The sequence below is a fragment of the Patella vulgata genome, chromosome 3 (genome assembly GCF_932274485.2).
Source record: "Patella vulgata chromosome 3, xgPatVulg1.2, whole genome shotgun sequence".
Lineage (NCBI taxonomy): Eukaryota > Metazoa > Mollusca > Gastropoda > Patellidae > Patella > Patella vulgata.
In genome coordinates, this window is record NC_065881.2 from 84249821 (window position 1) to 84267699 (window position 17879).

General features: G+C 38.3%; 1 protein-coding gene across 1 annotated transcript; it reads left to right on the forward strand.

Moving 5' to 3' along the window:
• The first annotated feature begins 4707 nt into the window (after positions 1–4707).
• On the forward strand, positions 4708–16424 carry LOC126816437 (serine/threonine-protein phosphatase 6 regulatory ankyrin repeat subunit A). The gene is made up of 3 exons (XM_050542993.2): positions 4708–4837; positions 9823–9886; positions 10678–16424. The coding sequence occupies exon 3, from the start codon at positions 10730–10732 to the stop codon at positions 13649–13651; it is 2922 nt and encodes a 973-aa protein (XP_050398950.1). The 5' UTR covers positions 4708–4837; positions 9823–9886; positions 10678–10729; the 3' UTR covers positions 13652–16424.
• Positions 16425–17879: the final 1455 nt, after the last annotated feature.

Here is a 17879-nt window from a genome sequence, read left to right on the forward strand (position 1 = left end):
TGAAAGGGACGACGTCAGTGTGGATTAATCAGCGCGCAATATTAACTTTTGTCCTCCTGAAAAAAAAAGGTGTTTGAAGTGTATTTGGATAAAAAATATTTCCTATTTATAAGGAGTAAAATGCACCACTCTACCGCGACCACGTCTTATGTAAACAATGCACACGCCATCGAACCAATGATCGACGCCGCATTATGTGACGTCACATGTAAAAGGCATTTGAACTTATAAAGAACAATCATCTTATACAGTGTTATAAGGAGGCTTTCGCAATACCTCTGTAAAACAGTTTGAAAGACCACAGTTAAAGCTGAAGTCCGATTACAAAACTACAGAGATAATTAAATAAAAAAATGTTAGCGCCCTAATCAACCGCCATACTTGTTTTCAATTTGTAGAACAAACATGGCGATCGTTTAGGGGTAACAAAAACACAGGAAGGCCACGCCGACATCCAGTATATGTCGTGTCAAGCAAAGTGTGCACATCTGGTTAGCTCGTCAACTACCAATTACCTCCTGATTGACCTATGATTTTTCACTATCACTACTATAAGCTTACTGAAAATATTATTGCCACACAATTATCATGTTTGATCAGGTACATATTATTTTATTAATTAGATGAAATAAGCCAACCACGATGTACCTTTGCTCTAAAAAAATAAAGAGAAAAACTGTCTTACACCAAACAGGACGATAACTTATTTTTTATTTAATTATTTATGTAGTTTTGTAATTTTGTATTCGGAGTTAAGCTTTAAACAAGACGGTTGATCTAAGGCTGAAAGTTTGTATGTTAAATATGTTGTACTGTAGAATATGTCCACCAAACACACCCAGCCGTACAGACCTAGAGTATGGTATAGTGTTAACGAAACGTGTCGTTATGTGAAAATTGATGGCACTGTTATAATATGTAAAAACCTTGAGAGGAAAAGTGCAGAAGTATGTTATATGTGTATATATAGTCTTAATTTATTTGTATATTTTAGTGATGTTGACATTATTTCCATCGCTGATTAAGAAATCATCGTTGTCATCGGGGAATTATATGTTTTTATGAAATCTTGTCTTAGTTCATGATGTGTATTGAGAGAAATGAAATGAAATGGGGTTTAACGTCCTACTGTTCTAATGAAGACGGGGAGCGACACTGTGGCCTACTCTTCTATCGAATTCCAACTGCCAAGGGATCTTTTACGTGCACGCCAATGTATACATGGGACCTCGGTTTTTCGTCCCATCCGAACGACTAGACAGCTGTCCTTGTCAGGCACACCGCCCTGCACCACTGACCGCCCTGCACGATGAACTTTCTCGGCGAATGCAGGGATCGAACATGCGACCTCCAGACTAGCGACCCATCTTCTTAGCCACTTTGCCACCATTTGCGTCAATGGATCGGCACATTTAGCAGAGAGGAGAATGGTATTTACTAAATAATTCGATTGCGCGTAGGAGTTTTTAGCAGTGAGAGGAAACCGGAGGACCAGCTCAGGAAAGGAAGGAGCGGATAACACCAGCCAAGGTTGTCTTTAACTTCAACGAATATTAGCCCGGAATAAATAGCACCAAACCAGTGGCGGAGCCAGCCGTCGGTGATTGAAGGGGCAAAGCTGGGGCAAAATCCAAGGTTAAGGGGGCAAAGGCACGAGCTTCAACTAGGGGTAGGGGGCCTCCCCCAGAAAATTTTGAAAAACAGGTTGCCGGAAATGCAGCCTGGCAGTAATTCAGGCACTGATCGATGAGGTAAAGTGTCAAACGAACGGACTTGCGAATCACGACGAAGCCCACTCACGAGCGTCAAAGTAGGGAGTCCTCCCCCCGAAAATTTTGAAAAATAGACTGCCGGAAATGCTGTCTTACAGTATTCTGTCAGGCACCGATCGTCGAGATAAATAGATCTGCCCAGATACCGTTCGTCGCCTGATCACTAGTTTATCCGACTAGAGAACAAAATGTCAAACGCACGGACTTGCGAACCTCAACGAATTCCCCTTGTGAGCGCCAAAGTAGCGAGTCTATTGGGGACCTCGCCAAGAAAATTTTGAAAAATAGACTGTCGGAAATGCTCTACAACATGCAAGTTTATGACTAAGTGGGGATGTGGGATTTATTCACCGTAGAAGGTATTGATTACCGAAAAGTATCACAAATACTTTTTTTATTTTCTAAAATTATCACTGACAAGGGAGAACCACGCCGGAAAATCTGGATGAACTTTCTCGGCCAATGCAGGGATCGAACACCCGACCTCCAGGCTAGCGAGCTAGCGTCTTACCCACTTAGCCACGTGATCCCCATATACCAGAGAGAGATGGACTTGAAAATTCCAGAAGGTTCTTCTAAACCTATGCCGTTATTATTAAGAATTATTGTACACAGATATATCCAATATACATGACTTGTGTTCATATTTTACTTGGTGTTGATGGAATAGATGTAAATATTAAAGACAATAGAGGTAGAACTAGTTTACTTCAGGCTGGTGCCATAGCTACCATGCTAGACTACTCAGACAGAACTGCTATACAGTATCTTGATATTAAAATTTATCAAAGTGTATTCCAACCCAAAAGAGTATTGTTGTTCAGTCCGGTGTCCGTACCACTACTGAGGTTTGGACAGGGGTTTCAAACACTCCCCAATGGGAGCCGCCCCAAAAAATGTAGATATGTCCCTTGATCGTTTTCGTGAACAACATACAACATCGAACATGGCGACTTGTGAAAATATAATCTAAACTATCTGTTTATTGCATAGTATTAGTTATAATTACACTGGACATTATGCGGCGATAACTTTTTGGGTGTTTTACATTTGTGTAAGATATTCACAAGAAGACGTGGCAATAATAATATGAAGAAGACAATAGTTTATGTAGGTGATTTGTTTTGGTTGGAAATTTCAGGTTGGGGTAAGCCATCTTTTTGCATCTTTTGTTTTAGAGTAAAGCCTAGGCTATATAGTCGTAGACGCAGTTCGTATAATTATTTACAGGCTTACCGGATCAGACATTTTGCAATCTTCAATAATTTGGTATACTGTTGGGAAAAAATAGAGCAATCAGTGAAGCGTGTGTAGAGAATAAGACCGAATGTGTACAGCTGGCTGACAAGAAGCAAACTGGAAGTGAGAGCGGCTAACCTTTCCAGGTCATAAGCTTGATGTCCGCCATATTTATTTCACAAATTGTAAACAAGTATGACGGCTTGGGAGCGTTAACTTTTTTTTATTTAATTATTTCGCTATTTTTGTAACTGGAGTTCAACTTTAATGTTCTACTTTAAACATTTGTGATGGTGTCAGATATAAGAAACAAACGCCACAGAGTTTATTCACGTCCTATTTTTTGTATAAACCGAGTTAATAAAGACTGACATACGCTACGGCGGCCAACTCCTCATTACATTTGTAAGTGTCAATGGATATTTTACGCGCACGCCAACGTGAGCTACCATCATTACAAACTGTCGTTTGGTTTTAGACTATTCGCATACAACTCCTTTGTCTGAGGCTTGCGAATACCCCCTTCTTTAGGACTCCACCGTGGGTTTTGTGTCGCTATCGCAAAGGTCATTCGTTTTTAACACACATTTCCATTTTGAAGCGAGGGCCTCAGCCAGAATGTGAACACTGTCATGTTCCTTGGACAGTTAAGCACATTTTGATTGAATGCAACCATCCCAAGTCCATAAGATCAAAATATTACCGTTGGCAGTCAGTACGTCAGTTATTTTCCCAACCGGAGAAATATATCAAAGCTCTAATTTTTTTAAAAAGAGACATATTTTTATTCCAAATTTTAATTGCATATGGTCTATAATATATTATGTTTTAAATATTTATATATGTAAAGGATTTGATATATTTGGTTTTAATTATACTTTCTGTGATATTTGGTTTTATTGACATTTATACTTTCTGTGATATTTGGTTTTATGAATACATTTCTGTGATAATGTTTTAATTTGTCTCGTTAAATTCACCATATGTTTAGCGCAATATGGCCCAGTTGGAGCTGACGTGTCATAAAACACCATTTCAATCATTTGACTACCATGGTTTTCATTTGTCGAAGGCAACTGATTGAACGTTAATCCCAGTGGTAGACTGTAACCTCTTGATACATAGGCCACCATCTATGTGGTTGTTTGTATTACCCATATTTATTAAAACACGTTACTGTTGCTTCCATAAAGTGGTTAATCTCGTGTAATGGTCAACTTAATGTTCCACATTAAACATTTGTGATGGTGTCAGATATAGGCAAAAAACACCACAGACATAAAATGAAATGAAATCGAACGAAGTTTATTCAAGTCCTACTTTTTGTATGCACTGGGCTAATGAAGACTGGTATAGCATTTGCAAGTGTGAAAGGATATTTTCCGTGCACGCCAACGTAGTCTACCGCGGCTAACACAATATTACAAAGTGTCGGAATAGGATTGAAGAATGGTTTTAGACTACGTGCAGAATTCTGATTTGTAGTCTACGGTGTTTAATTGGACACTTTCCAAAATCTAAGTGATATTGCACAATATTTGTCATTAATCATATTTTGTTTTCTGTAGGCTGTCTGAATAGGTTTCTACAGTTATAGATATTACTATTCAAATAATGTTTTAAAGTCTTTTGAAGTTGTGCACAAAGAAATGAATAAAGTATTGATCATACCGAATATTATATGATTCCTCGCCCAGTCAGATTATGCGAATGATCACTGATCAAAGCTTCGATCGGTGCATACAAATTATTTGAGAAATAACAGTCATAGGAGACATAGATATTTTGGATGTGTCTTAGGGATTGAGTGGGGTTATATGGTTTCGGTAAGATTCCTTATTTTCATTTATTGATTAAAGATTGGTATAAATAGTAATTAATGTTACAAAAGTGTGTTATTAATACAGACATTATTCACACAGTCTAGTTAAATTACGTGCTTAATTATAGATAAAGATAGAGATGATGATTATAGTCAATATAACTACCAGTATTCCACTCTCAATACGGATCATGAACTAAGACAATATTTTCTCAAAAACAGTATATTTCTTTGTGGTGAAAAGGGTAATCTTTCTCGGCCCATAATATTACACGAATGGTATTCAGAGACGATGTTACGATTTTGGAACGCCAGTGCGGCAAGACGGAGGTCCTGACAAGCACAGCTATCTAGTCGTTCGGATGGTACGAAAAGTCGAGGTCCCGAGTACACATTGGTGTGAACTTAAAATATGCTTTGGCAATTAGAAATGCTGTCCCGGCCAAATTCCCCTCATATCACATTGTATGATGTATGCCCTGTCAAAATTTTCCTCATTGCACACTGTATGGCTTATGGCCGTCTTCATTAGCCCAGTCGAAGCAGAACAGTAGAACGTTAAACCCCATTTTATTTTATTTCATTAAACACATATAAATTATGATATAGTAACATCTACCATGTATGACTTCTGTTATTGAAAATTGTTGTCACAGTATGAAGAACTAAATACAGTATTAAAAAGAGACATGTTTATTGAAAGTTTTAATTGTATTTGTCTAATGGATATTTGTTATTGTTATCAAATTCAAAGTATAGCAACACCTACCTAGTAATGGTTAGGCCTGTAAATATACCTTATACTTGTATATAAATTATAAAAAAAAACCAGAAAAGTTTGTAGACACACCCGCACAAACAAACAAAAACTAGGTATTTTCGGGACTAACATACTGGGTGTTTTAAAATTTCGCCGGCGGGTAGGGACCTTTACCAGTTGGGGAAAACTGAAGGACCCACAGGAAAGAGTCGATCACAACATCCCCGATTGTCTCCCTTTTAACTACAACGAATATTGGTCATAAGTAAAAGACAGCAGTAAGACACCATACAGATCTGGCCCGAATCACCTGGGAGACACTCTGCTGTCATTTTCGCATCTTGTATTTTGTCACAACCTGGACATCATCCCATTTCGAAACAATATGTCTACATTAGGGTGACCCGTGTACTCCACAGAAAGTTGGTCTCGACACGGCTAAATGTGCACGCTTCAGTTGCGTGTCTCGAACTGATTTCTGACTACCCCGCACTCTCTTTGAGTCGATAAATAGCCATGGCACGTGCAATTCTCTACAAATCTATCAACTATTACAGCCGTAAAAAATCTATTGTTGACGATTTTGAATAGCAGTAAAATTTAGCTTCTTGGTTATTACAGCAGCTTTAGAAATTACGTTTGTTTTATTTTTTAAATTGCTTTATCATTAACTGTACCGTTAAGAGCGGCTTCTTTTGGTTTAGTACAAATACTATCTCTGAATCACTTTCTTTAGCAGGAACATGATACTAGCAGTAGTTTCATTTTAGTTTTACAAGTTTCTTAAAACAATTGTTGAGTTGTCTAAAGTGCTTATTTCTAAATTCAATTTCTTGTTCTAGCTTTCTGTTATGTTTCGTAAAAAAAGTAGTCTTGATTATCCCGACCTGTCAATCAGACGTATAATGGTCGATAGACTGGTTAAGCGAGACTACTTTCAAAACAAGGGGACGTAACTTATCTTTTGCTCAAAAGTGTCTGGATGTTATGGACGACACTTGGAACCAGTTTTCAGTCTATTATTTATAGATGATGAATGGCCATAGCTTATTAAGTACAACATGATCGTTTATTTAGTGACTATAATTGTGTGAAACTGATTTGAGGCTTGGCATATATATAAATATTGTGGCGTAATTGTCGAGATATTTGGAGATATTTATTTATGGTGGGTCACCCTATCTACATCCCGATTTATTTTGGCCAAGAAGTTAATCTGGACACGGTGGGCCTTGGTCGTCTATCAGAACAAAACCACTACGTAACTCTTTCTATGTCATACATGCACGATACATGAGAGAAATGGGCTAAAATGACTCCATAATCCTTATTGGTCTAAGATATTCGAACCCAAGAGATTCTGGTTTTTAAGTCTAGTGTTCTCACCGCTTTGCCGCCATGTTTTGGACAGGGGTTTCAGAAGTTTAGGACCACTGGGTGGCAGCGAACCCCGGGGATAAAGACCAACATCAGAGTCACCAGTCCAAGTTCGTAACCCCCCAGGGAGAAAGGCCGGTGTGTTTAAAGTGGGTAAGAACAACGGTTATTGGCCACCATTAGTCACCGGTCCATTGGTTTAAAGTAGGTTATAACCACTGGGATATAGGCTACCATCAGCGTCACCATTCAAGTGTGTTATAGTAGGTTATAACCACAAGGCCATAGACACCATTTATAACCACAGGGACATTGGCCACCAACAGTCACCAGTGGCTTAAGGTAGGTTATGATCCGGAGAGAGGTGCTTACGGGCAACTGTCTAAATAATAGGTTATATTATGGAAGCCTATAACTATCATTCACAATTTCTACTTTTCGCCCATTCAGAACGCGGAAGTCGAAAAATACACAAGCCAAAATCGACTCCAAAATAGGAAACTAAGAAATAAACGCGGTAATAGCGCCCCCCGTTTTTCCTAATTTCTAATTTTCGACGTGCATTTTGCCTTGGTATACCGTCTTTCAACTGAGTAATATTTTTGTTTTGATCTTGTCAATAAGAAGGCACCCAACACGCATACCAAGCAAAAATGCAACTCGAAATTAGAAATGAGAAAAAAAAACCGACCTGTCATTTTGGCTTGCTGTCGTGCTGTCGATTTTTCGAGTTTCGACTCGGAAGTTGTTGTAGTCTCAATTGTCCAGGTCGAATTTGTCTACGTGCAATCAGGGCACACACTGGCTTTCATTTTTTTCCGCTAAAATGGATAATAATTTTTATAAAAAAAAATTGTTCATATTTTATTCCACCAAATGGAATATTTCATCTGCCAAAAATGCCTGAAAAAAAGACAAACTTGCAACAATTTAATCTACTATCTAGGCCTATAATAAAACAATTATTACGTAACGGTATATATAATATAAAAAATCCATCTTACATCCGTGCACGTAAAATCACAACCTTCTGTTACTTCGACGAAAAACCGAGGTCCCGTGTACACATTGGGGTGCTGGTAAAAGATCCTTGGGCAATTGGAATTCGATATAAGAGTAGGCCGTAGTGCCGCTGTCCGGGCAAAATTTCCCTCATAGCACAATGCCCGTCTTCATTAGCCCAGGTTAGGAGCAGAACAGTAGGACGTTAAACCCCATTTCATTTCATTTCTGTTACTTCGTGGATTATGACCCCTGATTGTACGAATAATCCCGTTCTTAGCCTGTGGACTATTTAGAGGTAACAATCGTTATTTGATTTTATAATCCGTTACACCATAATTACGAATGTCGTAAAAATACGATCCAAACTGCCTGACAAAATCGCATTACGGAAATAGTGTAAAGGTATGTAATACCAAGCTTGTCGACGAGCTGTGTAATATAATTAGGGATTTGTGAAATAATAATAATAACGTTAGGTGAACATGAGAATAGTTTGACCTAAAGTTCACGTTTAGATACGTCTTTATTTGAAACGCAATTGATTTGTTTTCAATATTTGGAGAAGAAAATGAATATGAGATCTATGGCTAAACTAGTGTCAAGGCTAATTTGTTTATGATTTAAAATGTTATTGTGGTGGAAATTTACGAGATAATCTCTCACGGTCAGTGTCAATGTTTGGGTAACTCGCGACGTCTTTGAGCGAAATCAACCATTTATCTGATTAATAACAGGAATCAGAGGATATTAAAGGCAAAACCTGTGGTTAGAAAATCACACGCCGTTTGAATTTGGGATTGCCACAGACTGAAACACATGTTATTTTCCTAAAAACGTATATAAACAATATTGTTAACCAGCGGCTGCCAGGCAGGATACACCCACGTTTTGCAAGAGATGGATAGAGAACAAGCTAAAAACCAAAACGATTTTATTGTACAATCAGGGGCCATAATCCGGAAAGTAATGGTCTGAAACGCGCAAATATCAAAAGGGACTTAGATGTTTGGAATATAAAGATATATTTTAAGTTTCATCAAAATGGGATAAAAATTGTGACCCCTAGAGGGTCAGTAACCTTTGAATTACATACTTATACACAATTTGCATACAAAGAGCGGCCATTTTGTCGGGCAGTTTCATTTCGATTTTTCCAAAATTCCAATTCAACCTTCATTATGCTGGAATGGTGATATATCTAAACGGTTTTTAAAATTGGAAAAAAATTGTGACCTCTAGAGAATCCACAAGTAATGCGATTTTTCGACCAATCAGGGGCCATAATTCAGGAAGTTACGTTCGGATATGTGTGATTATCAAAAGAAACCAATAGTCCTGTGGCTGAGTGAGGGGATCGCTACCCGAGCTGTGAATTTATAAGACCAAGTTTTTCTAGATCAGTTTTTTTTGTGTAGATTCCGAATCTGGATGGTGATCAGTCGTTTGAGGGGGCGTTTTCGAGATATAGGGGGTCAAATGTCTACAATGGGGGGAGGGGGGTCATTATGTTGACATAATGTATTAATAAAATTTCTAGGTCTCCACATCTTTAAATAAGTGTTTATGATGCCCCTGAACACAACTGTTTTGATTGGGGGGGGGGGGTAGTAGGTGTAGGTGTCCGTAGGTGTAGGTGTCCGTGGGTGGAGGGGGGATGTCATTATGTTGACATAAATGATGATCATGTTATATATAAATAAAACGAAAAGTGCGGAAGTATGTGGATGTTGGTGGAACTGACGATCAAGTTATATATGTACATAACTAATAGTCTTTATGTATATTTTAGTAGTATTGAGATAATGACATAACATAACTAATAGTCTTTATGTATTTGTATATTTTAGTAGTATTGAGATAATGACGTCCACTTGTTATAGACCAACAGCTAAACAGGGTGAATGCAGAAAGGTTCGTATATGAAATAGACAAAACTTTATGATATGTCCACCCTCCACACTAGCCTATTATGTATACGGTTTAAGTGGGTACGGTATAGTTAGCATATTGTACATACTCGGAACATCAGGGTTCACTGGGGTAATGTATAGTTAGCCTATTGTAGATACGCTAACGATCAGGGTAAACTGGGATATGGTATAGTTGGCCTATAGATTGGATAAACATCAGGGTTAACTGGGGTAAAAAAAATATTTACACTGTAAAGTTAATATCGTTGACTAAGCATCTAATAACTTTTATAAATCAATATATTCGAGACTAGCAGATCAAAGACGTAATTTTACACATAATGTTTATTAGTTCATTAAAATGGCTTGTAATTTGTCCATGTTTGGGCATGATTAAGCCAAGGATTAAAATATATAGTTACGGTTTTACACCATTAGTGACATCTTATACAGTTAATTAATGACAATTGTAACCACATTATATACATACTTCACATTAGTTTAGAATAATTACTACTCTGATGACAAAAAGTCCCAGGTTCATAAGTCAATGGTATCAACTTACCAGTGTTAGATATTATAGATACGATGACCGTCGCGGTTAACTGATGGCACGGTATCTTGATGGTGGACAGATTCAATTAACTAAAAAGTATGGATAAAGTTTGTATATTTGCTGTATTTGAAGCTTATAGAGATTAATGGGGCAGAATAAATTGCGTTTTTACATCATTAATGGCATTGTATGTAAATTAGCTTTAAAACTAAAACACAGTGTTTAATATATTTTAGGCAACAAGAACAAACAGCAGGACAAATACGGAAAGTGGCTGCTACAAGTAGAATGTTTAATAGATTCAGAGAGTTAAACCGAGATGTTGATGTACATTATGTTGATTACGATCAGAACAATCAGTTGCATCGGCTTTTAAGAACCTATTTCATATATGAAACTTCATTAGGGCGTATTTTGTTAAAACGCCGTGTAGATGAATTAGTTGATGCTGGTATAGACATCAACCTGGTGAATAAGGATAAAGATACACCTTTATCTTTAGCTGCTAGTAAAGGATTGTATGAAGTTGTGATGTGTCTGTTAGAGCGTGGTGCTGATATGCATTATGTTGACGGCCGCCAGAACAACTTGATTCACATACTTTCAGATAGCTTTAACGAGTGTTACAATAAAACACGACGAGATTGGTTAGGACAATGTATAGTTAAATTAGTTGAAGCTGGTGTAGACGCCAAACAGGTTAATGACGATAAAGAAACACCTATAGTTATAGCTGCTAGAAAAGGGTTGTGTGAAGTTATGACATATCTGTTAAAGCATGGTGTTGATATAAATTATGTTGATGGGCGCCACAACAATCTAATACACATACTTTTAGATAGCTATGACAGTTATGCCAATAGAGGTTTACATGCTTTGTTACAATGTGTGGATAAATTAGTTGGTGGTGGTGTAGATGTGAACCGGTTGAATGAATCTAAAGATACACCTTTATCTATAGCTGCTAGTAAAGGATGGTATGAACTGGTGATCTATATGTTAGAGCATGGTGGGGATAAACATTATGTTGATGGTGACAAAAACAACCTGATGCACAAACTTTTATATATGTATAGCCGTGAGGACAATACAGGTGAATATGAGTTGTTACAACGTGTAGTAAAATTAGTTGATGCTGGCGTCGACGTCAACCAGGTGAATGATGAAAAAGAGACACCTCTACTTACAGCCGCTAGATATGGATTGAGTAACGTTGTGATTTATCTGTTAAAGCATGGAGTTGATATTGATAGTTTGAAAGGGAATATTCTTCACTATGTGTTATGGTATATGTATCGCTTTGTGCAATTTGAAGAGAAATATATACATTTCGTTAATACCTTAATAAACACAGAATCGGGCATAAACCAACCTGACTATAAAGGCAATACCCCGTTGTTCCTTGTCGGTACAAACAAACCTCATTCTAATCACATGTCTGGATACAGCGAATGTCTGGATACAGCGAAAGGAATACCTATGAAATTAGATAGAGGAAAGAATATCCAGTGTCTATTGCAATGTAAATTGATTAACATTTTGTTAAAAGCAGGTTGTAATGTGAACCATCAAAACACTAGAGGGCAAACGGCGTTAATGCATCATATAATACAACAAGCTGATATCAGTATATTAAAACTGTTGATTCCGCATTCAGATCTAAGTTTAACTGATAATAATGGCAATACAGCAATTAGTTATTGTGTTCAGTATCACATGTTCAATTCGACAACCGTCTTTAAACTTTTAGTGGATTCAGGTTCAGATCTGATGTCTCTTAACAACGGAGTTAAGTTATTTCATGATATCTTAAAATCTAAGAGGCTGTGGGTGTTCAATTATTGCCTTAGTCTAAATTTGATTGTTAATGGCGTTACAGCTGAAGGAGAAAATATGCATCATCTTTTAGCTGGTGTTAACTATGAATATTCTTTAAAGAAATTTTACTGGTTGCTAAGTAACGATCTAGACATCAACCACCCCTGTTCTAAAACCAACACTCCTACTATGATAGCTGCCTTTCTATTAAACAGCAAATATTTAGAACTGTTGACACGCCACTCTAGACTAGATATCAATACACAAAATAACCAGGGTCATACAGCACTTCATCTGTGCATCATTGGTTTTACGATGTTTAAAGATGGCTTGAACAAGAGACAGGTAAATGATGTTGTTAAGAATTGTTGTAAACAGATATATCCAATATACATGGCTTGTATTGATACTTTACTTGGTGTTAGGGGAATAGATGTTAACATTCAAGATGGTGGAGGTAGAACTAGTTTAATGATGGCTGCTATGAAAAACGACAGAGTTCTTACAAGGAAACTACTTCAGACTGGTGCCATAGTTACCGTGTTAGACTATTCAGGAAGGTCTGCTCTACAATATCTTAATATTTATCAGAGTGTGTTTGATTTGACTTGTTTCAAATTACTTCTATCTAACGGTTATACTGGTCTTCTCAATTTACCCTGTATAGATGGTAACAAGATTATTCAAACAGTCCTGTGTTTTCCTCGCTTATGGGAACCATGTCGAGCAGTTCGTTTTATTAGGTATTTAGTTGCTAAAAACTGTTGTCTTAATATACTAGTAACATCCCCAGTTGAAAGTAACTATAACCAAATTGTTCTGGATGAGTTAAGCCTCCAAGAAAGGGATACACTTAGAAAACTGTTATATCTTAGTGGCGCCCAAGGGGAGCAAATTATGACTTCTTTAAATTTTGACCAGGAAGACAAACAATATGAAGATAACGACAAAATTCGCTCTCGAGACAGGGAAGAATTCATTAGTTTCTGTAGTAATGTATCTCTTAAGTCAATTTGTAGAAGATTCATCAGACAGAATCTTGGATTGGGAATAAAGGAGAAGATGAAGGATCTAGAATTACCTCGTGAATTAAATGATTTTCTCCTACTAAAAGATGTTCTCCACCCACATGATTACAACTTAGACCATATGGATTATGACTGTAATTATTTTGATGATGATGATGATTATGATGGTTATGATATAGATAAAGATAGAAATGATGATTATAGTCAATATAACTACCAGTATGTTACTCTCAATACGGATCATGAACTAAGACAACATTTCATAGAAACATCTATATTTCCTAATGGTGAGGTAGATGATGATAAAGATGGTGATTACAGCCTAGACCATATTGATGAGTGTCTTAAGGTCATAATTTGTTGAATAATTCGCTTGCGCGTAGGAGTCTTTAGTAGTGGGAGGAAACCGACTTGATGATACAGCGCGTACGTGCTAACCATTCGCCCATCCAACCAGTTTGAAGAAAACCAGTTGAGAACCTCAACATACTCTACCGGATTTTGTGAAAAATAGACCATGCTTTCGTAATTTAGTCATTTCCGTGCTATAACGACAGCATCAAAGTTGAGAAGAAGCTACGACGAAAGCTTGAAAAACAATGGAAGTGAACTGGACTGGAAATCCACCGTCAGATGTTTGTCAAACAACGCATCAAAGTCAATCATATGATTCGCAAATCCAAGACCGAATACATCAGTAACAAAGTGCTTGACTTGGAGACAGATGCCAGGGAACTTCATCGAGGCCAGATGGCCAGACAGCCCAACAAGCAGCAACAGACATGTCGACCTACTTTAAAGAAAAGATCGATACGATACACAACAGTCTAGCCGCCAATGGTATTCCAGACAAGTCACCCATTGCTGACAAATGCGAACCTGATCATACCTGGTTGGACATACAACCTTTTACATCCGAGGAGGTTAAGAAGATCATCAAGACATTGCCAACGAAAAGCTGCGAACTCGACCCAATACCTACCACTCTTCTATTAGAATGTTTGGATACCCTTATCGGACCCATAACTAAAATCATCAATCTATCAATATCAACTGGATCTGTGCCATTCTCATTCAAAGAGGCTATCGTTCGACCTTCACTGAAAAAGCCTGGATTAGACAAGAACCAATTGAAGAATTACAGACCGGTCTCGAACCTCCCCTATCTGTCAAAAGTTCTTGAAAAAGCTGTGTCCACCCGCCTATCTTCATACGTGAGTGCAAACAATCTTTTAGAGAAACACCAATCCGCATATCGGGCTTACCACAGTACTGAGACTGCTCTTCTAAAGGTTACAAATGATCTACACATAGCAGCAGACAAGGGTCAGGTTTCATCCCTCATTCTCCCCGATCTCTCCTCGGCCTTTGATACCATTAGTCATGAAATGTTAATATCAAGACTGGAAAATGATCTCGGCAGGTCCTAACCTGGTTCACTTCATACCTCTGTAACAGATCTCAGCGTATTGTGGTTGAAGGAGAAACATCATCGCCAGAGCTTCTTCAACAGGGTGTCCCCCACGGATCAGTCTTGGGTCCGGTACTATTCACCCTCTACACCTTACCGCTCAGTGCTATTGCCTCAAAGCATGGGGTAAACCAGCACCAATACGCTGATGACAATCAGCTGTATCTATCTACCCACGTTGACACTATCAAATCATGCCCAGGCAAAGTCGAATCATGTTGCTCAGACATCAAACAGTGGATGCAAAACAGTTTTCTAAAGTTGAACGAGGAAAAAACCGAATTCATTCTCATTGGTCCAAAATCAAAATTTGGCAAGATTGAACAACCTGTGTCTATCATCATAGGAGATGCCACTGTCACAACAACAATTAAGGTCAAGAAACTTGGAGTCTGGCTGGACCAACATCTTATAATGAACGATCAAGTTTCACATATCACAAAAACTGCAAATCTGCATCTGGCAAACATCAGTAAAATCAGGAACTATCTAAGCCAAAATGCCGCAACTAAATTAATTCTGTCACTTGTAATCTCACGGATCGACTATTGTAACTCTCTTTTGGCAAACATCTCTCAGCAGCAAATAAGACGTCTCCAGATTCTGCAGAATACTGCAGCCAGAAAAGCAACCAAGACCAAGAAAATTGACCATATTACACCTGTACTAAAATCTCTCCACTGGCTTCCCATATCCTCAAGAATAGACTTCAAACTCCTCCTGCTCGCCTACAAGTGTCTCCACAACCTTGCCCCAGTCTACCTATCAGAACTCTTTCCTCTCTACCAGCCATCAAGGTCACTTCGCTCGCAGAACCAACTTCTCTTCACAGTGCCTCGCGTCCACTCAACATCCTTTGGAAAAGAAAAAGATCCTTCTCTTACTCTGCATCTATTAAATGGAATTCTCTGCCACCCAGTCAAACCTCTCTACATTCAAGACTCAACTGAAGACTTTCCTCTTTAAACAAAACTTTGAATAGATAACTAAATTCTACAGCTACTTTCACATCTACACCGCGCACAGAGCACTCACCTGGGTGGATGTGGCGCATTATCAAATGCAATATATTATTATTATTATAACTCCCGTAACGCACTGTCTATTTGTATAATTAAACTACCCAAATGTGTAACAGGAAATGTTCTATAAGCATACATTGATATCCAAAAAGTCGCATAAAATACATCAATTTAAGGTTCAAAATACAATCTATTGAAGTGAGACAGCATAACGCAAAAAATGGCTATTTTGGGACATGTTTATTGATGTAACTCAACTTCGAAGATATATTGACCTAAAATTTGGCGGTCTTTAGGAGAGATCATTATTGCAAATGTTGAATATAAGAAATGGACTGTAAATTCTGGAAATTGTTTCCAAATTGTGTATAACATCAACTATATACCTTATATATTTTATTCGTGTATATAAATTATAGTATAGAAACACCTAGCTTGTAATTGATACACTATATACCTAATTTATATGTATGTAAATATATATCTATCTTGTATAAAAATTATAAATTATAGTGTAGTGACACTTACCTTGTAATTGATACACTGTATACCTAATCTATGTATGTAAATCTATATTATTCTTGTATATATTTTTTTAAAAAAGGAACGTGTGTATTTGAGTTTGTCGCAAATATACTATTCAAAAAAAGTAGGGGATATTTGATTTTTAAGTGTTATTAAAGTCACCTAATGAAACTGACGAAGAAACAAATGACAAAATGAAATGAAGTTCACATTCATCGATTTATTCCAAATGATCGTTAGACTAAGTAAGGCACAGACTGCCCATTATAAGGGTAAAATGATACCCGGGGTCAAACAGCAAAGTTACCACAGCATCACAACCAAGTCAGTAACGGGTAAATCCTCCTCTGTTTGCCAAACAATCATTGATCCGACGTGGCATACTCCTAATGAGACGTCTAAGGTCATTTTGGTCCAGATTGTCCCATTCCTGTTGCAACGCAGCAGCAAATTCTTGGACATTGGCAGGACGTTGTTGACGTTGACGTAACCTCTGTCCAAGCATGTCCCAGACATGCTCGATGGGGGAGAGGTCGGGACTCAGTGCTGGCCAAGGTAATGTGGTGATGTTCTGTTGTTGGAGGTAACCTGTAAAGATCCTGGCCCTGTGACATCTTGCTTTGTCATCCTGGAAGATGAAACGGCGGCCATGACGTCGTGCGAACGGCACAACATGGACTGCCAAGATGTTGTCCCGGTAGTACTGGCCTGTAACACGCCCTGCAACAACATGTAAAGCCGTTCTTCCAGCAACAGTGATGCCTCCCCACACCATAACAGAACCATCCCCAAATCGATCATGTCTGATGACGTTAACGTCTTGGAAGCGCTCGTTTCGACGACGCCACACCCTCCTACGTCTGTCCAAAAAATCAACAGTGAACCTTGACTCATCTGAAAACATCACATTGCTCCAGCGTCGATTATCCCAGTGTTGACGATCCCTACACCAACGACGTCTTGCCTGAATGTGATGATCTCTCAAACAAGGGATCAGGCGAGGACGTCGGGCGCGAAGGTGACCCCTATGCAGTCGATTCCGAATCGTCTGGCCACTCACTCTCACACCAGTGTCTGTTTGAAGACGAGCGCTGATCTGATTTGCTGTGATGACACGATTTCTCAAGGCCAAGGTACGGATAAATCGATCCTGGGCTTGAGTTGTCGCCCTTGGTCGACCTGAGCGTGGTCTGTCCTGTACAGATTGTGTATCACGGTATCTGGACCATAGCCTGCTTATGACAGACTGAGAAACATTCATCGTCCACGCCACAACCGCCTGTGTTGTGCCGATCTGTAGCATGCCAAGGGCACGTAACCTTTCATTTTGGGTAAGCCGACGCATATTAAAATTTGTTTTCTGGTCACTAAAACAATTAAACTGATGTTTCCACCCTGGAATTCAATGCCACAATGACTGTAACATTCAAAGTCAGAGTCGTGCAAATCTTGGGTTGGACCCCCATGATGATCCCAAGCATCACCTGCATTCCATGCGGTAGCTATTGGTGCGTTTGGGCGTCACATGTAACTGGAAATGTTTCTTCTCTTAGGTTCTATAGTGACTTTTTTCG